The 22,908-nt window shown below is 48.3% G+C and overlaps 1 protein-coding gene across 2 annotated transcripts in view; it reads left to right on the forward strand.

Annotated features, from left to right (window-relative positions):
* The first annotated feature begins 1,318 nt into the window (after nt 1-1,318).
* Nucleotides 1,319-22,908, forward strand: part of Hlcs (holocarboxylase synthetase) — a 169,945-nt gene continuing 148,355 nt past the window's right edge. Inside the window, exons 1-4 of one of the 2 annotated variants that reach the window (XM_059277330.1) lie at nt 1,319-1,449; nt 15,682-15,844; nt 16,069-17,006; nt 21,587-21,769. In XM_059277330.1, the coding sequence (XP_059133313.1) occupies nt 15,793-15,844; nt 16,069-17,006; nt 21,587-21,769 (1,173 nt within the window). In that variant the 5' untranslated portion in view covers nt 1,319-1,449; nt 15,682-15,792. Of the gene's footprint in view, nt 1,450-15,681; nt 15,845-16,068; nt 17,007-21,586; nt 21,770-22,908 lie in introns of those variants that run through there. The other variant, XM_059277329.1, reaches the window with a different exon arrangement.

A 22,908-nucleotide genomic window follows, 5' to 3' on the forward strand; every position in this document is an offset into this window, starting at 1 on the left:
AGATCACAGAACTGGAGAAAAGTGAGGGTGGATCTTTCCACTGGGGTGGTTTCTAAGCTGATTATTTAACACAAAACCTTTGCGGTTATATCAGAGTAGAAATTTTGACAAATAAGTTTTCCTAGACACCTTTGAACATTTTCATAACCCCTTTGGCCTCACTATGCTAAACTGGTTACTTGGCTCTTACCTGCTTCCGAACCCCAAGTGGGGACGGCCCCATGTCACACCCCTGCTTTTCACAGGCAGCCCCTTGTCTCTCAGCCTTAAGCTTTGCTTTCACCTCACTGCTGTCTGTTTTATTTATTCAGGGCTGTGGTTCTGAGAAGGTTCTTGCAGCCTTAGAGTCCTGCTTTCTCTGCTCTGGGTGTCCCTTTTTTTTTGGAGATAGGGCTTCTCTGTGTAGCCCTGGGTATCTTGGAACTCGATCTGTAGACCAGGCTAGCCTCGAACTAAGAGATCTGCCTGCCTCTGCCTCCTGAGTGTTGGGATTAAAGGTGTAAGACACCACCACTTGGCAGACTAAAACCTTCTAAAATCAAATTACAGCCCTCCTCTCAGAAATCTGAAAATAAAGGAACTGGAATTTCAAGGCTGATAGCTCACCTAAACAAGCTCCCCGCACCTGAGGATGGCCAGTCCCTGTATACAGTGACATGATCTTTGCGTTCTGTGTGGGTCCTGCCTGTGTTTGAGTCCTTCTAGGTCTCCCATACCTGGTCCAGGGCAAAAGCTGTGGAAATGGTTATTACACAGTGTAGTTTAGGGATTAATGGTAAGAACAAAAGTGAGTTTATTTGTATAGAGGACAGTTGTTTTTTTGTTTGAACATGTGAGAAGGGCCAGCAACTCTGGTTGTTAACCAGTCATCTAATCCGCTATTAAAGACCCCACTGGGGTCCACACTTCCTCTAAAGCACGTTGGAAAGGCCCTTTCCTGAAGTCGCTTAGTCTCTGGGTTTGACGATTATGTGACTTGGAGAAGTTGCCAGGCATGCGCTTCCAAGCCTCACCGTACACGTACTTTCCAGTGACTCGGAGTGCTCATGCTTGTTAAGCCAAAAGAAACTGTCAGAATTACCTGCATGGAACAGATATCCAGAGACTTTGAAATTCTTGTGAGCCAGACCAGGAACCATACAGCGGTTTAAACCCCACGGTCCGACGCTTGGTTGGAGGGGTCTGCAGAAGTGTATCAGATACATGTGTAGATCTTACCTGAGGAAGCAGGGGGAGGGTATGTGTGCCAGGCTGTGGAGGTAAGTGGCCATCGGGGCCTGGAATGACACTGAGTCCTCTTTTCTTTCTTTGTAGTCTATTGATGACTTGAACAAATGGGCCCTGTTTCTTGTCTCTCCCTTCATACTTGAGGCAGAGCACATAGCATTTGTGACAGAGAGCATTTGGGCACAAGGCGACAGTTTCCAGAAGCCATCGTCTCCAGAAACAGTGAGTGCCATGTTCTACTGGTGGGACCTTAAGGGTGTGTCTTCGGCCACACTTGAGTGGGTTTTCTTTTTTTTTAATTTTTATTGTTTATTTATTTATTATTTTATTTATTTATTTATTATTATTTTTTTAATGAATGTTCTTTCTTGGGTTTTATGGGTGGCTTCCTTTCTTTGGGGGTATATTGGGATATATATATATATATATATGTATGTATGTAAAATACACTAGTAAAATTAGTGTCATCTGTTTTTGCTTGTGCATGTATGTGCATTTGTGTGTGTGTTTGTGCATGTGTGTTTGTGTGTTCAGTGCATGTGGAGGCTGGGGACAACCTTGGGTATCTTCAGTTTCTGTCCACCTTGTGTTTGAGATGGTCTGGTATTGGAGACTATGGGGGTCCAGCCCCTCGATAGTCCCCTCCCAGGGTCCGGGAAGAATCTACAACCAGCTGATAATTAATCTTTGATGAGAAGAAATGAATCTATGTACACGAAACTCCTTAGTCCATATACTTTATTATTCTGTGTCAGTTACAAGCTTATATTCTGCTCTCATATTTAGGTCTTTTCTTGCCTGATTTCTCTCTACACTTGTCCGCGGTCCCCTCTAGGTTCTATCTTAATTCCTTCATCTTGTTCTGCCCCTTCTAGGTTCTCATCCATCTTGTTCCTTCCCATATCATCTTTTCTCCCATCTCCTTCTCTCTCATCTTGTTGTTCCCCATCTGGCTCATCCTCATCTTCCATCTCATTCCTCTAGTACTCTCTTCTAGCCCTTCAATCTAGTCCTTCCCCATCTCAGTTTGTTCTTCTCAAGTTCTTACCTGTCTAGTTCTTCCATTCTCTTTTCTCTTCTCTCACCCTCCGTGCCCTGGAAGTCCTGGTATATAAAGCCAGGCTTCCAGGGTCAAATGGAAGGGTGATAAGCATCACACAGGGAGGCAATAACCGTTAATTATCATTTGCAACCCGAAAGGGAAGTGACCAATGGGGAAATGAATTAACTAAAGGCTGAATTCAGGTAATATCTAAGAAGAGGGCTCTTATGTGCTCAACTATAATCTTAAATGTGATTGGTAGAAAATGTTAAGAATCTATAAGTTGCTAGGACAATAGGAGAAAATAAAACTGTCTTCTTTTTTCCTGTGGCTCCTATCTGTCCAAGCTATCTGCTGTTTTTCTGCAGGGTGGGGGAAAGTGTGCTCAGTCGCTAGGCAACCTGTGTACAGCTGGATTCCTCTGGTGATAGTTAAAGGGAGATCTGGAACTGGAGGTAAGGTTTGGGAAAGGAGGAAGTAAGGCTTAATTGGCACATCCGCCAGGCCTTCTCAGACAGGTAGCCTGGATGCTTAAGTCTGTTCTTAGAGAGTACAGAGGTATCTTTGATAAGGTACTTTCCTCCATCTGGGGATGGACCTGGCCGGATGCTGCCAATGATGATAATTACAGGGAGGCTTGAACTGGGGTTCTGGCTGAGCATAGCTGTCAGTGCAGGAGGTTATCTAAATATTCCTAGAAGTGGTTAGGTAAGGAGTTAGCAGTCTATAAAGTTAGTAAGGCTGTAAGAAAGGGGGGTCCGAGCTGAATTGTGTAAAGCTATTACTTAACATCCACCTGACCTAGGCAGTGTCTCCTTGTGGAATTTGTCTTAAATCAGGAGACTTACATGTGGACTGTTATTACTGCTAGTCCTTGAAAGTGGCCAAGGGAGATATCTGATTCCAGAGGAAGCCTTTCCTGAGGCTGTTCTCCAAATACCTGGAATGTGTGTGTCCAGAGAGTGATCAGTCCACACTGTTAGCCCTTCTTAGGGAAAAGTCAATTGGGAAAACTATGAAGGCACACATGATTTTCATAACAGAAGACAGCTGATATATAACAAGCCAAGTAACACCAAAAGCTCCTTGGAATTTGGCTTCCTCTGAAGGAATTCCCTGATTCCTCCAGGTAGTGACTTTGCCATAACCAGCTGAGTTCTTATGATATATTCCTGCGGCCTGCAGCAGTCTGGTACTGGGACCTGAGGCTCAGCAGTCTGCCGGTCTCCACCTTCCCAAAGTGTTTGAAGGAGCATCATCACTCTTGGCTTGGGTTTTAACTTGGTGCTAGGGTTATACTCAGGTTCTCGTGCAGACATGGCGAGCAGGTAACCAATGGAGCCTTTTCCCCAGTCCCTTTTTTTTTTTTTTGCACTTTATATATATTTTTTTGTTTTTGTTTGTTTGCTTCCTTTTACAGTGACTGACTGACTGACTGACTGACTGACTGATTGATTGATTGATTGATTGTGTGCGTGTGAAGTTAGCACGTGAAGTTTGAGGTTTGCTTGCCAGGACTCGGTTCTCTTCTTCTGCCGTGCTGGCCCCCAGGGATCCAGCTTGGGTGTTGGGATTGGCAGCAAGTGCCTCCACCCACTGAGTGTGAGAGTGAAGTGTACCTGGGCGACAGTGTCCCGTGTTCTATCCCAGGTGGTCCGGTCCAGCCTGGTAATCTCTTCCTTTTTTTTTTTTTTGGGTTTTTCGAGACAGGGTTTCTCTGTGTAGCTTTGCGCCTTTCCTGGGGCTCACTTGGTAGTCCAGGCTGGCCTCGAACTCAAAGAGATCCGCCTGGCTCTGCCTCCCAAGTGCTGGGATGAAAGGCGTGCGCCACCACCGCCCGGCTGGTAATCTCTTCCTTATCTCGTCCTCTTCCTGGTACCCCAAAGGGCTGACTTCCATAATTACCTCCTTCCTGGATGTCTTGGCTGGAGTTTCCTGGAAATACTTCAGACTCAGACACAGGTCCAAACCTTGTTTATCATCTGCTTGAGAGAGGGAGAGAGAGAGGGGGGTGGGGAGAGAAATCGACGCCTCTTCACCTCCTTCTCACTTCCATGAAGTTACAAGTTTGATCGACCCAGCCCCCCAGTGCCTTCGCTGTGCCTCTTCATTTTCACGGCTCCTCACCACATCTCCTTGAGTCTTCTGTCTAAACTGGGAATCTGTCCTGTCTTGTCTTGTGGCCCTTTTTGGTTTTCCCCCTCGATGGCCAGAGTTCTGGTCCGGAGCACACCCCGCTCTTGCTGAAGCTTTGGTGGCAGCCTGCCCATGAAGTGCAGTCTTTGTCCTTAAGGTGGTGGTCAGTTGACTCTCCCCAGGCTGGTGGTCTCCTGGCTCTGACTGTGGCCAGCCAGGCTTGGCTTCCTGCTCTCGCTTGTCCACTGTGTGCCCCTTGCCTGCCCTTTGGGGACCCCGCTGTTCACACCTGAGTTCGTGGGATCCTTATCTTGTGGTGATCATCCAGAAGACATTCTGCTGGGAGGAGAGAATAGAAAAGAGAGAGGCGAGACCAGGGGACGCTTGAGCGGCGTGCAAGGCCTGGAAGGAGAACTGGGGATGGGGAGGACAGGAAAGGAGAGAGAGACTGGCTGGCTGGTGTGGGTGGGGATTGGCAAGCAGGCCCGAGAGCACCCTGGTGTCCTGAGACTCCCGCATTCTCTCCAGAATGTTCACGAAGCTTCGTTTGACCTTCTACACTTGATGACAAGGGCAAGGCAATTGGTCAGGTCCGTGGAGATGCTTCACACACGGCTCACCTGATGCTTAGAGCCTCTTACCTCTGTTGTTGCTTTTGAAAGGGTGGAAGCCGAGTGGCAAAGCCACTGTGGCTGAGTGGCAACGTTTTAACTGATGCCCAATACTCATACCCTTTCTGGTTGCCAGAGGAACAAGTGAATGGTTTTCATTTGTTGGTTTTGAGTTTCTAAACAGGAAAAGGTTTTGTTAAACTGAGTCTAGTCAGCAGTACTTGTGGCAGGCTGTCTGTGTTTGGTATCAGGAAACTAACTATTGAGACAATATCTTTTTGATGAGACAGGGTTTCTCTGGATAGCCTTGACTGTCATGGAACTCACAGAGATTCTCCTGCCTCTGCTTCCCCAGTGCTAGGATTAAAGGCATGAGCCATCACTGCCTGTTGGTATACTTACTTTTGAAAGAATTATTTTAAAAACAAATAGCAAATGATCATTTAGTTAAATCACATAAAATTGCTTATATTTACTTTATTATTATTTTTAATCTATGAAAAGTTTATGTGATATGGTTGCCTATTCTTCTTTGGGTATTTATTTTTTAATTTTACTACATTTATTTATTTGTGTATATGTGTGTGCACATGGTATACCATGTATGGAGGTCAGAGGATAACTTGAGGGACTCAGTTCTCTCCTTCCACCAAGTGTCTCCCAGGAATCAAACTCAGGTCACCGTACCCTGATTATATTCTTGTCACCTTGACACAAGCTGGGGTCATCTGGGAAGAGGGAACCTCAACTGAGAAAATTCCTCCATCAGATTTTCTGTAGGCAAGTCTGTAGGGTATTTTGAAGCAATTACTTATATTGTTCTATTATTAAATAAAACTTGGGAGTCAGATATTGGAGTAAAACCTGATAGATCCAAAGAGCAATGGATCAGCTGACTCTGTCTCTCCACACTTCCAGATCGAAAAGGCCCGTGAATCTTTTTAAGCCCCTCTCTATTCCTTCCTGTGTCTCTCTATCCTAATCTGGGTCCGCCAAAAACTCTGTGGTTAGTTCTGGCCCGCTGAATGTTGACTCCGCCCTCTGATTCAAGGTTTAACTTTATTGGCAGTCTCAGGAGTGTCAGAATGCGATCAAAACATCCCACAACCGTATTTTCTTGATTAATGATTGATGTGGAAGGCCTTGCCCACTGTGGGTGGTACCACCCCTGAACAGGTGGCCTGGATGCTACAAGAAAGCCGGCTGAACAAGCATGGGAAGCAAGCCAGTGAGCAGCATCCCCCTCCCCCCACGGCCTCTGCATCAGCTCCTGCTTCTGAGTTCCCGGGTTGAGTTCCTGCCTCGGCTTCCTCTGATGGTGGTCTGTAACCCAAGTCAACCCTTTCCTCCCTAGGCTGCTTTTGGTCACGTGTTTATCACAGCACTAGAAACTTAATTAAGACACCACGCTTGATGGCAAGTACCTTCACATACTGAGCCACCTCCGGGCCGTCTTTGGGGTTTTAAGTCTACCTTGGCATTCTTTGAAGTTTAGCAAACATTTGCAATCACCTTTAAAGAGATTTTTGAATGTATTTATCCTGTTTACAGTTGCAAGTATCTTTAAACATTTTAAAATACCAGCACACAGCATTATCTCAATCAGTGTCACTCAACATCAAAACTATAACATGCACCTGTGTGCCACAATTACACACGTGTGCCTGCAGTAGGTGTGGCTTAGCAGCCATCTGCTTAGACCCCGCGTTGTCTGTGTTTTTATGTAGACTATACGTGAGGCTTTTGGTCGGTTTGAGGATGACGTAACTTCAGATCTAGACACAGCGTGATTTGTGTCTGGTGCTTTTCTTGCTGCTGTGCCCAGTATCTGGCAAGTAAGAACTCCAGGAGAGGAGGGCTTGTTTGGCTCACACCGTGAGGAGACCGTCTGTCATGGCAGGGAAGGATGATGCTGGCGGGTCTGAGGCTGCAGCCTTAGCGGAGTGAAGCTGCCTCCTCAGCTCACGTTGTGGCGAGTCAGGAAGCAAAGAGAGAGTGAAGAATACTGGCATACGTCTGCCTTTTGCTTCTTGTTCAGTCAGGGTCCCTAGCCCACAGGGTAGAGCCCCTTAGGGTCAGGGTGGGAATTCCCTCCTCCGTTGATGAGCCCTGGGGTGTGTTTCAGAGATGATTTTAAGCCACTCAAGTTGAGCATGAGGATTGACTGTCGCACTTGGTGACCTGTGGCTTTTTGTCTCTGGGTGTCACTCTTTCCTATCCATGTCAGCACACACAGGTCCCACTTGTCTGTCTTAGTGTGCCTTACAGGTTTATGACTATCACAAAATAGGTATGTAGGGGGCTGGTGAGATGCTTCGGTGGTGTAAGAGCACTGGCTACTCTTCCAGAGGACCCAGGTTCGATTCTCAGCATCTCCAACCATCTGTAGCTCCGGTCCCAGGAGGTTGGATACCCTCTTCAGGCCCCCGAGGGCACCAGGCATGCACGTGATATGCAGACATATGTGCAGGCAAAACACCCATATGCATTACAAAAAATTTCTTTTAGGGCTGGAGAGATGGCTCAGAGGTTAAGAGCACTGGCTGCTTTTTCAGAGGACCTGGGTTCAATTCCCAGCAACCACATGGTAGCTCACAACCATCTGTAATGAGATCTGGTGCCCTCTTCTGGCCTGCAGTCATACATGCTGTATACATAATAAATAAATAAATCTTAAAAAAAATTCTTTTAAAAAAGAGAGAATATATGGGGTTTAAATCATGAGTATGTTTTACTGTTTACTATGTGGCAGAATTGAATATACTTTTTTTTTTTTTTTCTGAGACAGGTGTAGTTTTAGTGCCTGTCCTGGATCTCTCACTGTAGACCAGGCTGGCCTCGAACTCACAGAGATCCACCTGGCTCTGCCTCCTGAGTGCTAGGATTAAAGGCGTGCGCCACCACTGCCTGTCAAATTGAATATTCTTAAGTGATATGGCAAATAGACAGGACACTCTAACCTGTGGTTCTCAGCCTTCTTAATGCTGCAACCCTTTGATACAGCTTCTCATGTTGTGGGGACCCTCAACCATAAGATTATTCCGTTGCTTCTTTAAGACTATAATTTTGCTACTGTTAGGAATCGTAATGTAAGTATCTGGTATGTGACCCCCATGGGGGTCGAGATCCACAGGTTGAGAATTGCTGCAGTCCAATTTTTTTTTTAAAAAAAAGGCCACATACACTTTAGTTGGGAATTGGAACTCTGCCTCGGATTCTAGCAGGAATGCGCGTCAGAGGCTGTTCACCTGATTATATAGAGAGAGGCAGGGAGGGTGGAAGAAAGGTCTGAGATGAGACAGGGCCCCCTACCTTCTAAAATTTCCACAGTTCTCTAAGAAGTACCGGCAGCTGAGGACCAGGGGTTCAGCGGGTGAGCCTGGGGAGGACGCTCCATGTCTGCACCTGGATCTGCCGTGGTTCCCGAGCCACAGATTCCCACTCCTCCCGTGCTGTGCGTTCATCCTCTTCCACCCCGACCCCCATCTGTTCCTGGAACCCCCCGTTTTGCTTCCTTTCTGTTCATGTTCCTGAGATACGATCTTGCTATACAGCTGAGGCTGGCCTTACGTTGGCAGCAGTCCTCCTGCCTCAGCCTCCTCTGTGCTGGAATTACAGGTGTGTACCAACCGTGCCCAGCTTTTATGTTTTGAGGCGGGGTCTCACTACCCGGCCCAGGCTGGCCTCGAACTGGCGTTTCTCCTCCTGCTTCCCCAGTGTGGGGATTCCATGCATTCGCCACCGCCGGCTAACTAGAACTTTTAGGAACCCAGTGTTCGTTTGTTTCGGATGAGTAGGAAGCGGACAAATGGAACATCATAGAAATTAACATAGTATCCAGTCGGGCGGCCGGGCAGCGTGTAGGGGTTTCTATGGAATCTGCTGTTTCACTCTCTGCTTCTGGGACCGGAGTTTTAAGTGGAGTACCGTGTGACACGGAGTTCAGGGCTTCTGTGATCAGGTCAGTTCTGTCTGTGGTGTGTGGGAGGAAGGTCTGTGCCCACACCAGCCTCGGCTCCCGTAGCTTTGATCTTTGGGGCCAGACTTTGGCTTGGCTTCCCCTTTCTTCTCTGCCCTCTGTCTCCATCTCCCATCTCCCTGTGCAAGTTTGAAGTGTCCTGTTGGCTTCTGTTGACGAAGGTGACACCCCCACCCCACGCCCCGTGAAGTACGGGAGACAGTGGCTTCTCTTTGATCCGAAACCCCTGCATGCTCGAAGGAGTTTCCATGGTCCGTGGCGCACAGACCTTGTTCCTTAGAGAGAGGAAGTGCATTTAGGTGAGGAGGCGCTTGGCAAGCTTGATCAGGGATGTATTGTTCCGCGGCCTTCTGTTCTTGCCCTTCCTTTGTTCCCGCATCTCTCTTCCTTCTGTGAGAATTTAATCAGCAGCTCCTTTTACCTGAAGTCAGCAGGTGCAGAGGCAGTTTGAACTCTGAGCTCTGTTGGCTCAGCACTTCCTGGCTGGCAGCGGCTGACACCAGCCATGCCATTTGCCTCACTCGGGGGCCAGGGCTCCCATGCACCTTCATCTGAAAAGCCCACCCTTGCCTGGGCATTAGCACTTCTCCTAGTCTCCTTCCAAGACAACCTTGCTGAATTCCCACGCCGGGCATCAGCACGGTGCTTGTCTATTGCATGCTTCATCTGGTGTACTAGCATCCAAGTGATCAGGGTTTTACGTGTTTTTATGTATTTTCTTCTTTCTCTCCTGTTTGTGTGTGGCATTCCTGAGAGTGTGTGGTTTGTGTGTGTGTGTGTGTGTGTGTGTGTGTGTGTGTGTGTAGATGCATTGCAGTTTAAAGAGACTGTTTTTGAAGACAGGATCTCACTCTGTAGCTCTGATAGGCCTTGAACTCAGGGTGATCCTTCTGCCTCAGCTTCCTAAATATTAGGATTGCAGCATGAGCCATCATGTCCTAGTAAGAGGTCAGTTTTGAAATATGGAATTCTACTGTACACTGCACATCTGGGACCTTCTGGATGAAGGCCATGTGTGGGCTCTGTGTGTGTGTGGGTGGGGATGAAGGCTGGGCCTGAGCTTTTTGAGTGTGTGGGGGGGATGAAGCCCATGTGTGAAGCTGTGTCTGGGAGACCAGAGAATTAGGTGATGAGGTGGAGGGAGGCTCTGAGTTTATGTAAAGGAAAATTCTTGGGTTTCTCTTTCTGCACATGCCTGTCAGTTACCGACCAGAGTCCTGTGTTTATGACTATTCCCCCTAAGTCTTTTAACAGCGTCTATTAACTTCTTTTTTTCCCCTCTGATGTTTCTCTAAGGAAAAATTCAGTTCAATTTAAATTCTGAGACTACTAAGGTGTAGATGAATTTCTAAATGGCCATATTAAATAAAAAACACGGAGCCAAATATAGGGGTGAAAGCCTTATATCAGGGAAATAGGGAAAGCCACCAGCCAACCTCACCTCACCAGCTCTGCAGCTAATTCGTAGCCTGACAAGTTGGGCACCAGATGTAGCATGAATCTTAAAAGGTCTTATTAATAAAACAAACCTGGAGCCAGGTATTGGGGTGAACGCTGAAAGATCAGAACAGGCCATATCTAATCTCACTTTGCCAACTTCTCAGCTGATCCTCTTTACTCAGACTGAAAGCCTCTGAGTCCTCACCCGAATGGATCTCAGCTGAACTGCTGCTAAAAGCCTAAAAGCTTAAAAGCTTAAAAAGCCTCTAGTTCCTGGTCCTCACACCTTATATTCTTTTCTGTTTTCTGCCATCACTTCCTGGGATTAAAGGTGTGTCTCACCATGCCTGGCCTTGTTTCCAGTGTGGTCTTGAACTCTGCTTCTGAAGTGATAGGATTAAAGGTGTGTGTGCCAGCATTTTTTTGCCTCTATGTCTGTCTAGTGGCTGTTCTGTTCTCTGACCTCCAGATAAGTTTATTGGGGTGCATAATATGTCAACCACACTAAGGAATAAAATTTCCTGTGGTAGGTTGAGTCTTGGAGGGCCAGGAACCATTGTAATATCTGACTCTCACTTTCTCCGTGTTTTGTGCCCTGAGAAAACGCTCTGAGAACTTCACATTTTGGGATAATCAGAGCACCCGTGTGCACCTGGCTCTTAGAGTCCCATATAAGTCTCCCTGGTAGCTTTCAGGTAGGCAGTCTTATCCCATCCATCTGAAATCAGTTCAGAGACCAGAGATGCTCAGCTCAGTGAGCCGGAGACTACAGGGTTCAAGTCTAGGCTGTCACGCTTGAGTCTCTTACTGGCTGGGCTGTCCTGAAGAGTTCGGAACCAGCCAACTGGCTTTACCATCTTCCTGAAAAGATTCGTGTGTGGGACTGGAGAGAAGGCCCTGTGTTTAACTCTTGATGCTCTTTTGCACAGTACTTATAGATGAACAGTCTTATTAAATAAGAAACACAGAGCCAGTTGCAGAGTTAAAAGCCCAAGAGGTCAGAGCAGTAGCTGAGAGCTGAGCTTACCCTTCGCTGCTGCTGCCGCTGCTGTCCTTCCTCTCAGCAAGAGAGCTACTTCCTGTGTGTTTGTCTTTTTATAGACTTTCTGTTCTGCCTTCTCATTGGTTGTAAACCCAACCACATGACCTCCTCGTCACTGCCCATCCATACAGACCTCCAGGTCTTCTATGGTTGGTATTGAGATTAAAGGCGTGTGTCTCCATGCTGGCTGTGTCCTTGAACACACAGAGATCTGCCTGTCATGGGATCGGGATTAAGGGCATGTGCTACCACTGCCAGACTACTGCTAAGGCTTGCTATTAGCTCTGACCCCCAGGCAACTTTATTTATTGACATACAAATAAAATCACATTTCAGTACAAATAAAGTATCACCATAAGTACTGAAGTTGGATTTCCAGCACCTACACAGGGCAGCTCTCAACCCTCTTGAAATGCAGCTCCATGGAGATCTGACGCCCTCTGCTGGTGTTTGAAGGCAGCAGCGTGCATGTGTGCATACACACAGACACACATAAAAATAAAATAAAGCCGGGCGGAGGTGGCGCACGCCTTTAATCCCAGCACTCGGAAGGCAGAGACAGGCGGATCTTTGTGAGTTCAAAGCCAGCCTGGGCTACAGAGTGAGTTCCAGGAAAGGCACAAAGCTACACAGAGAGATCCTGTCTTGAAAAAACAAACAAAAATAATAATAATAAAAAAATGAAAAAATAAATCTTTTAAAAAAGTTGCTGTGTAATTTACATGTCATAAGACTTATCTTCTAATGTATACAATTCAGTTAAGTAGTTCCTGATACAGTCCCAGCAGCATTTTACAGTTCTCATCCATTCCCCACCTCGGAAAGAAACTGTCCCCGCCAGCAGTCACCGTCCCCTCATCCACTGCCATCACTAATCGACGATCTCACTATGGATTTGCCTATTTTGCTACATTAGTAGGATCATTTATGACCTTTAGTTATTGGCATCTGTGCTGGCTGGTTTTTATGTCAACTTGACAGGAGCTGGAGTCATCTGAGAGGACGGAGCCTCAACGGAGAAAATTTCTCCACAAGATCAGGCTGCAGGCAAGTCTGTCGGGCATTTTCTTAGTGATTGGTGGGGGAGGGCCCAGCCCATTGTGGGTGGTGCCATCCCTGGGCTCGTGGTCCTGGGTTTTATAAAAAGAAGGCTGAGCAAGCCATGGGGCGCAAGCCAGTAAGCAGCACCCCTCCATGGCCTCTGCATCAGCGCCTGCCTCCAGGGTCCTGCTCTGCTTGAGTTCCTGCCCTGACTGCCTTCGATGATGAGCTGTGATATGGAAGGGTCAGCCAAGTAAAGCCTTTCGCCCTCAGCTTGGTTTTGGTCGTGGTGTTTCGTCACAGCAGTAGAAACCCGACTGAGACAGCATCTTTTAAGATATTCATGATTCACCCGTGTTGTTCAACTCTTTTTTTTTAACGAATGCTTCCTAGTCCATTTATGGATGTACATTTTATTCAGTCATCTATTACAGGATATGTGGGTTATTTTTGGTTTAGGGGATTAGGTATAGTACTGTGAGCATTTATGCACAGGGTGAATGTGTACATGGCATTTGTTTTTAATTATCTTTGGTACATACTCAAGTAGAATTGTTTGGTCATGTGATAATTCAATATTTAACTTTTTGAAGAACCCTCAGATTCTCTCCTGAAGATGCCGAACCATTTTGTATCTCTATCAGTAATCTGTCCGTGTGTGTGTGTGTGTGTGTGTGTGTGTGTGTGTGTGTGTGTGTATGTGTGTGTGTCGTTGTCGTCCCCCCACCCCAGCTGAGGACCGAACCCAGGGCCTTGCGCTTGCTAGGCAAGCACTCTACCACTGAGCTAAATCCCCAACCCCAGCAATCTGTTCTCATTTCAATTTCTTTTTTAAAATTTTACTTTATTACATTTATTCTGTGTGTGTGAGTGTATGTGAGTGTACAAATGTGCCGCGGAGCACACACACAGGTGGAGGTCAGAGGTCATTGGTTCTCTCTGTCCACATGTGAGTCCTGGGTTTACAATTCCCTCTCATCTTCCACCGAGAGCTTGCCTGTATTCTTACACTAGCCAGCTCCGTGGGTGCAGAGGTGATCTTCCCCTGCGGTTTGGTTTGCATTTACTTTCTTCCTTGGCCATTTGCATATTATATTTTTTGAGAAATAATGTATTCAAATTCCACTTTGTTACTTTAAAAGTACAGTGTTTACTTTCTCACTGTGGGTTGTAGGAGTTCGGTGTGATTTGCAAACATCCCCCAGTCTCTGTGTGTTGCCTTTTCACTCTCTTGATAGTGTCCTTTGATGTGCAGAAAGCATTGGTAACTTCCCACTTATCTTTTTTAAAAATAATTTATTTTAATTTTATTTTATGTGCATTGATGTGAAGGTGTCAGATCCCCAGGAACTGGAGCTACAGACAGTTGTGAGCTGCCATGTGGGTGCTGGGAATTGAACTGGGTCCTCTGGAAGAACAGCCAGTGCTCTTAACCACTGAGCCATCCCTCCAGCCTCTTATTATTATTTTTTCTTAAGTTGCCTAGACTTCTAGTGTCATATCTGAGAAACTGTCATTTGACCCTGGGTTCTGACGTTTGCACTGTTTTCTTCTTTCAAGTTGAGGTTTTTGCCCCAGTTTGGGTAATGGGCTGAGATGGGGATCCATCGTCAGTCTTCTGTGTTTGAATTTCTGGTTATTTCAGCAGTGTATTCTTTTTGTGGTTTTCCAGTAGGAAATTTATTCTAAAATCTTATCCCCTCAATGTAGAAATTGGAATTCAGAATTCTGTACCTCTGACTGTGAGCTGCGGGGCAGTCTGCCCTTGAGGACATTTTGGGGAGTGGAGGACTGGTTGTTGGAAGCACGCGCTCCTGGCTGCTCACTGATACAACTCGACTAATTGAGGACTTTCGCCTCAGCTTTACTCCTTTTATAAATTATTATTATAAAATATTGGTTTTATTACTTTTTTATGTGTATGTGTATCAGACCAGAAGAGGGGTTGTATCGCGGGTGCTGGGAACTGAACTCAGGTCCTTAGAAACAGCGGGAAGTGCTCCTGGGGTGACTCTCCAGCCCCCTGCAGCGTCACACTCTTGAATCTCCTTGCCACACAGACCTGAGGGGATGCTGTCGTTTTTCCTACTTTACAGAGAGGGCTTGAGAGGGACAGACTCTTGCACAGGGCCAGAGAGCGGCGTGAGTGGAGCTTGAGTGGAGCCAGGCTTCCTGCTCAACTGTGTGTCTTGCGGCTCCTTTGTGGAACTCTGGTGAAGAAGCTGGAAGGCGGTTTCCTCGCCTCACGTGTCTCTCGCCGTCTAGTGGTGGGATCGTGAACTGTCGGTGCTGACTTCCCCGTCACTGTGTTTGACAGTTTGGATTCCTGGAATGTAACAGGAGGGAGCTGCCCTCTGGGAGTCGGGGGTCTGATGTGCTCTCAGGGGGATCTTTGCAGCTGGCCCCTGGCTGTACTTGAAAATGGCTGGTGGGCAGGTTTCCTTCTTACATTACAGGGTGTTCAGGAGACTCCTGTCCTGTGCCCGTCACAAAAAGGCGGTTAGGTTTCATGTCTGCAGAATGTCCCTTTCTCCTTCAGTGCCCTAAAGCAGCTGAGACTTGGGCCACCTTATTTATTTCCAAGTCACACTTATTTTTACTTTTTACATTTAATCTTACGTGTGTGGGTGTTTTACTGTCATGTGTGTCTGTGCCCGCGTGGTACCCATGGAGGCCACATGAAGGCAGTAGATTCCCTAGAACTGGAGTTCAGAGAGTTGTGAGCCACCATGTGAGTGCGGGGAACGGAACCCAGGCCCTCTGGAAAAGCAGCCAGCGCTCTTAACCATGGAACCACCTCCCAGTTCTCTTTTTTGATTTTTGAGGAAGTGGCTTATGTTGTCTTTGAACTTGAGACCCTCAGCCTCCTCGGTGCCGGTTGTGTGAGAGGCCTGTATCACCACATCTGGTACCACATCTGGCACAAGTCCAGTTACATTAAATGGCAGCTCTGGTTAGTGCTTTGAAATCAGTCACATCGGGATGAGGCTGCCTGAGCCCAAGCCTCTGCTCTTGATCAAAGGTGGTCTCTAGGAACTTGCTGGATGCGGTCTGTCTGCCTGTAACATGGTGCCGAGGAGCCTGAGGGTAAAGTGTTGTGTCTGGTCATTGTAGATGTGAAAAGTTCCAGCTTCTCTTTCTCCCTCACCTGCTCTGTCCTCAGGTTGTAAAATGGTCGGACTGTTGTTTGCCGTTAGCTTGCCGACCCGGGGATCCCTACCAATTAATTGCTAAAGCAAGCGTGGACAACTTCAGCAAGCTCGGGGTTGCGTTTATGGAGGAGAGGCTCCAGATGGATAATGGACTCATAGCCCAGAAGATTGTTTGTAAGTGACTTTAGAACATGTTTGCACGGGGTGTCCCAGTGATTCGTCAGAGGGCTGTCCTGACTTCCCAATGCCGTCCGTGACTTAGTCTACTTTCTGTTTTAGCCGACAGGGTTGATCTCACTGTAATGCATGTGGGACTGGGGTGGACAGGAGGCACGTTGTAGTTTGTTGGATTTCTGGTCAGTAGTGTTGACTAACGATCTCTCCCATCCGTGCTCTAGCAGTTCACTTAAAGGACCCCGCTCTGAAGGAAGTCAACGAGGCCTCCACCAAGCAAGTCCAAGCCCTGCCGCCGAACCCAGAACCTTCCCTCGAGGCCGAGCCTGTGCAGGGCGTCATGGAGCATGCTGGCCAAGGTGACCGGAGGGCTGCTGGTGAAGGCTCTTCCCTTCGGAGGAGGGGCTGTGCCTCTGGGGGTGAGCCTGCCGCGGATGGCGACCTGGGGCAGAGCTCCGCTGCTGAGCACCATCAGCTCCACCTGTCCAGCTGCCACGAGTGTTTGGAACTTGAGAACAGTACCATCGAGTCAGTGAGGTTTGCATCAGCAGAGGACATTCCAGAACTTCCTTATGATCACAGCAGCGGTGGGGAGGGTGCTGCGGATGAACTCTGCCCTGAAAGGGAAGGGAGGAGAGTCAACATTTCGGGAAAGGCACCCAATATCCTGCTGTATGTGGGCCCCAGTTCCGAGGAAGCCCTGGGCCGGCTCCAGCAGGTGCGGTCTGTCCTGACCGACTGTGTGGACACGGACAGCTACACTCTCTACCATCTGCCGGAAGACAGTGCTCTCAGGGACCCATGGCCAGACAACTGTCTGCTCTTGGTTATTGCCACCAGGGAACCTATCCCCGAAGACATACACCAGAAGTTCATGGCCTACCTCTCTCAGGGGGGGAAGGTGCTGGGCCTGTCTTCCTCTTTCACGTTTGGTGGATTTCAGGTGACAAGCAGGGACATGCTACAGAACACAGCCCAGAACTTGGTTTTCTCAAAGGCTGATGGGAGTGAGGTACGGCTCAGTGTCCTGAGCAGCGGCTGTGTTTATGAGGAAGGCCTCAACCCAGGCAAACTCCGGGGCCACCTAGAGAATCCGGACAAGGACAGGATGATTGTGCACGTGCCTTTTGGAAGCCGAGGAGGGGAGGCCGTTCTCTGCCAGGTATGGGGGTGTGTTGATGTGATACGGTGCTTTAGGGTGTTTGGTACAGAATGTGCTCTTTAAGGCTTGACATCAAGACGTCCAGCTGGGACAACAGCTCAGAAGTGAAGTGTGTGCCTTAAAATTGTGCATGAGGACCCGAGTTTGATTCCCCAGAACCCACAGGAAAAGAGCCAGGCATGGTGGTGGGTATCTGTAATCCACGTGCTGGGGAGGTGGAGACAGGTGGATCCCTGGGGCTTGCTGGACAGCCCCTATGCCTTCTGTGGTCAGTTCCAGGCCAGTGAGTGGGCAGCACTGAGGAAAAGCAGCTGAGATTGTCCTGTGACCTCCACCCTTAAGCTTATGTGTTCTTGTGTACATGCACAGACACAGATACCACACACACAGACCCACACATACACACACACACCACATACACACTACACACAGACCACACACACACACACACGCACACACACGCACACACCACACACACACTCCATACACCCCACACTCCACCCCCCACCCCCCACCAACACACACATACACACACACCCCCACACCACACACACACCACATACACACCACATACACACACATGCACACACACACACCACATACCACACACACAAACACACCACACACACACCACACATACATACCACACACGCACATACCACACACACACACATACACATATATACCACACACCACACACACTACATACACACCACACACACACACACACCACATACACACTACAAACACACCACACACCACATACCACATACACATACCACACACACCACACACACATACCACATCACACACACACCACATACACACTACAAACACACCACACACCGTATATCACACACACACCACACACAAACACACACACACTCCACACACACCCCCCCCCCACGCACACACGAACTCAAGTGCCAGTGGTTAGTTGCACTAGTGGTACTCTTGGCTGTTTCTGCTGCGTGTGGAAGTTTCTGATGTGAGGAGGCTTAGCTGGGGGCTCTGGTGAATACCCCGATCAACCACATTGCACGTGATTGAGGAACTAAGGCAGGCGGCAAGGTTAGCCAAACCTTCAGGTTAACCAAGGACGAGCCAGAAAGTTCTTCCTCATTTTAATCATTATTGGTAGCCGTCTTCCTTTTTTTTTTTTTAATTTTTCGAGACAGGGTTTTTCTATGTAACAGTCCTTGCTGTCCTAGAACTCACTTGGTAGTCCAGGCTGGCCTAGAACTCACAGAGATCCGCCTGCCTCTGCCTCCCGAGTGCTGGGATTAAAGGCGTGCGCCACCACCACCCGGCCCAGTAGCCGTCTTCCTAAATATGATTTATTTCTTGCCTCAAAGCACATCCTGGTTAATGTCATCAAGTTCTTGTTTAATTCGGGAGGTTCAGAAGTAGGAGGGACTCCAGACCGGCACCTGTCACGTTAAAGTGATGCTCTTGGTCATGCGCGTGCTTCGTGTTGGACAGATCTTCACAGTCTCTGATCTTTCCTTATGACTTGTTAACATTTAAAACCCAAATACTTAGGGCTCGAGAGATGGCTCAATGGTTAAGAGCACTGGCTGCTCTTCCAGAGGTCCTGGGTTCAATTCCCAGCACCCGCATGGCAGCTCACAACTGTCTGTAACTCCAGTTCTGGGAGATTAGCCTCTGTCTTCTGGTCTCCATGGGCACTGCGTGCACAAATACAGGCCCACAAATATTCATACAGATGTAACAGATCTCTGTGTCTCTCTCTGTAGTATGCACACATCATGGTTCTTGTATGGTGGCCAGAGGCCTGCTGTGGACACAGTCCTTGCTTTCTACCTTGTGTGACAGATTCTCTTGTTCCTTCCTGTGTATGCCAGGCTGTCTGGGCCACAGGCTTCCAGGGACGGTCCCGTCTCTGTCTCTCTATAGGAGTGGGGATCAGAGAGGCTGAATCTGGCTTTATGTGGTTTCCAAACGTAGGTCCTGACACTTACATGGCCAGCACCCCCAGCTCCCCAACTCCCCTTTGTGCTGGAGTCTATTGTTTGTTAAGCTGATGCTCAGGCAGAAATGCTCAAAACGCACTGGGACAGGCGTTCACACAGAGTCAGCAGGTTTCCTGTGAGGCTGCGGACCACATGGGTTAGTTAAATGCTCCTCTTATCTTTCCCTCTGCAAATATGGTCACTTAGTAACCATGCATTCTCAAAAAATTCGCTTGAAAACCCCACTTCCTGGAGCCATATTTCAGTTTTGAAGAGTTTTTTTTTTTTTTGTACACAGACTTGCACTAGAAAATTGATTCGGCACGTCGCAACCCATTTCTCTGAGTTCACGGCACATCTGTCTGCTGCGCCGTTTAAGTCAACCCCAATACTATCATAAAATTCGATACTGTAGTATGTTACCATAGGAAGGAAAAAAAAGGGCAATATGATGCAGGTTCACAAGTCAGAGTCAGGGGATTAGAATGTCACTTGGGGTTCTAAATGACTTCCAGTCTCCTGTGTGGCAGGGTCACTGCTGTCCTGCCTCACTGGAACCAGCCAGTGAGTACCGTCACAGGTTGCAGCACAGGCTCCTCGTTCTCTGCTCCGTTTCACAGCCTTCCTCTCTGTAGTAAATCTAGTAATGATGTAACCCGGAGGAGAAGGCCGAGTGCGTCAAGGGCAGCGCACAGCTGCTCACCGGGTGGGGCCGTCCCTCCCTTGCATTCCCAGTAACGAGGAGAGGGGCTGGCGGTGCGCACACCCACCGTGCTGGGGAGGTGTTGAACCAAGAGTTAAGGCGGACACCCGATTATGAAATGGATCCGGGTTTTGGCATGAAGTTGCCCAGACACAGCTTGAGATTGGATTAGAAAAGATCTCACTTGCTTATGCAGCCTAGCAGAGGGAAGACGCTTCACAGAAGAGTTTCTCCGCTGTGGCCCCATGAACGTTTTGGGCCAGGTCAGTCTTTGTGGTGAGGTGTGGTCCATGTGGACGACAGGCATTTAGCAGCCTTCCTGGTCTCTGCCCACTGGATGCCAGCCAGCCGTCTCTGCATTTGACGCCAGAGACATTTTCACTTAAGGCTTTCGGTCCAGTTGAGAAGCCTTGGCTTAGAAGGGGCCAGGTCAAGGGTGTAGACCGGTCAACATTGCCAGTCAGTGCCTGTGACTTGCGTCAGGGCTACAGGCCCACATCCACAGCATCAGACGGGCGTTCGGCCGCTCATCAGTTGAAAGGGCAGCACCCAGGGTCTCATGCATGCTACGCAAGCACTGTCCTCTGAGCTGCCTCCGCAGCCCAGCGAGTAAAGCGTTTCCCCAACTTTAATGGCGGCCTCTTTGGGCCTGGGGGCCTGTTGCAGCTTGATGGAAACCCTTCCTCTGTGCACCCTCCTCCTGTGCGCACCCTCCTCGTGTGCAAATCAGCTTGCACACTTCCTGCACAAGTTCCTCGTGTCCTCACCATCCAGTGCGACTGCGTGCACTCAGCCTTGCTCTTGCTGCGCTCCCTTGAGCTCCTGTAGGAACGTAACTGGTGCTCATTTTATTGGTGCCACCTGGAGAGGTTAGCCCAGAGGGCAGCCATGTGCTCAGAGGGACGAAGTGGGCCATTGACTAGGATTGGACCCTCACAGGGCACCCCTTTCTTCTCCGTCCCTCTGTCTGGGGGACAGGCCCACCTGTTGTCAACTGACCGCCTGACCACTGTCCTCTAGCTGTTCAGACTGGCCCCAGAGTTCAGCATTTGCCCCATTTTGGACAGTGTGTTTGCTCTGGTCACAGCTTAGGTGAGGATTGAGTGGTGGCACCATGCTGTTGGAGCCTTGCAGTGTTCCGGTTGGAAAATCAGTAGAGAAAACCAAAATAAAACCAGGCATGGGGGTGCCTCGCTGTTGCCGAATGTTCTGGCACCTGTAGACTCCGACACGCAGTTAAAATCCGCTCTCACAGGAGCTACAAGTTCCAGTGTGGTCCTTCATCCTGCCAGGGATGCTGTTGGAGATGTTTGTATATTTATAACCTTCATGTGGCTTCCAGCGTGCATCCTAAATATCTTAAATCACACTTTAACACCTGGACTGCATGTAGGAAGACCTCAATTTTAGAATCCAGTCAGGTGCAGGGGGCGTCAGGAAGGGCTCTCTGTTGTCTGGGAAGTCCACTCTATCCACCCAAAGTCCTGAACACAATCTCCGAGTGAAGAATATGCTTCTCTCCTCTGCTGACTGCAAGGCAGAGTGGAAGTTTCCAGCCCGACCCATCGTGCCTCCCTAGGTCCGGTGACATGATCGGTTGGATTCTCAGCATAATTATGTTTCCAGATGTTTTAGTCCAGGTTGAGTGACCTTCCCAAGGACCTGCAGTTGATTGAGGATGAAAGTCAGGTCCTGGAAAGAATCCGTGACCACCCAGGGGTGGGTTCCACCGTGACTTCTGAGCCGGGAAGCCATGATGTTAAGAGGCTCACTCTAATCCTCGTATTCTCGTTTCTTGGTGTCCCCCTCCGGATGGTCGTGTTCAGATTTTCATCAGACCTGGTGCAGAACCCGCTTCTCTGACGCGGGTGCCCACAGTTTACCTGTGGTTGTCTTTTCCTCAGGTGTACCTAGAGCTCCCTCCAAGCGCTTCCGTGGTGCAAACCCAAGAAGACTTTAACGTGCTGAAGTCCAGCAACATGAGAAGGCATGAAGTCCTCAAGGAGATCCTGACCACCCTCGGCCTGAGCTGTGGTGTCCGGCAGGTTCCCGCCTTAACACCCCTGTACTTGCTGCTGGCCACCGAGGTGAGTGTGGGCTCAGTGGGAACTCTCGTGCTTCCGGTGGCCTCACCTCCAAACCGTGACTCCTTTCCTTAATGTCAGGACCGTTTTCTGCCTTGATTTCTATTTTGACTTTGGGTTTGGAAACCATAATAATAGTATGTCAGTATCATTTAATATTATTCATTTGGATGTAGTGTGTGTGTGTGTGTGTGTGTGTGTGTGTGTGTGTGTGTGTAAGGAAAGTAGAAGTGATTGTGAAGTTAGGAGGTGTGAAGTCTGGTTTGTGATCCTTTTATAGGGAAGTGGCGCTACTGTTGTTTGTTTTTGCTCTTTTGGGGGGCCTGCCACCCAGCTCCCAGATAAATCACAGAGGCTTTTTCTTAATTATGAATGCCCGGCCTTAGCTTGGCTTGTTTCTAGCCAGCTTTCCTTAAATTATCCCATCTACCTTTTGCCTCTGGGCTTTTCCCATTCTCTTACTTCTGTATCTTACTCTTTTTTTTTTTTTTTTTTTGGTTTTTCGAGACAGGGTTTCTCTGTGTAGCTTTGTGCCTTTCCTGGATCTCTCTCTGTAGACCAGGCTGGCCTCGAACTTACAAAGATCCGCCTGCCTCTGCCTCCTGAGTGCTAGGATTAAAGGCATGTGTGCCACCACCATCACCCGGCTGTATCTTACTCTTACTCCATGGCTGGCTGTGTAGCTGGTGGCTGGAGTCCTCCTCCTTCTCTGGCTACCTCTTTGATCTCTCTTCCCAGTTTTCTCCTCCTATTTATTCTCTCTGCCTGCCAGCCCCGTCTATCCTTTCTCCTGCCTCACTATTGGCCGTTCAGTTCTTCATTAGACCATCAGTGTTTTACACAGGCACAGTAACACAGCTTCACAGAGTTAAACAAATGCAACATAAACAAGAGTAACACACCTTAAAATAATATCCTACTACATGGAGCTCTGTCTTACATGTTGAAAATGTAGATGCTGCTCCACACTGGTGGCTCTATGTCTGTGGATGCAGCCAACCGTAGATTCGATATTTGAAAGAAACGTCAAGATCCTGTACTGGGCCAGGGAGATGGCTCACTGCGTAAAGAGCAAGTGTGAGGACCTGAGTTTGAGTTCCCAAGAGCCTGTGTGAAGCTGGATGGGTAGTGTGCTCCTGTGT

Source organism: Peromyscus eremicus, chromosome 12 (assembly GCF_949786415.1).
Source record: "Peromyscus eremicus chromosome 12, PerEre_H2_v1, whole genome shotgun sequence".
Lineage (NCBI taxonomy): Eukaryota > Metazoa > Chordata > Mammalia > Rodentia > Cricetidae > Peromyscus > Peromyscus eremicus.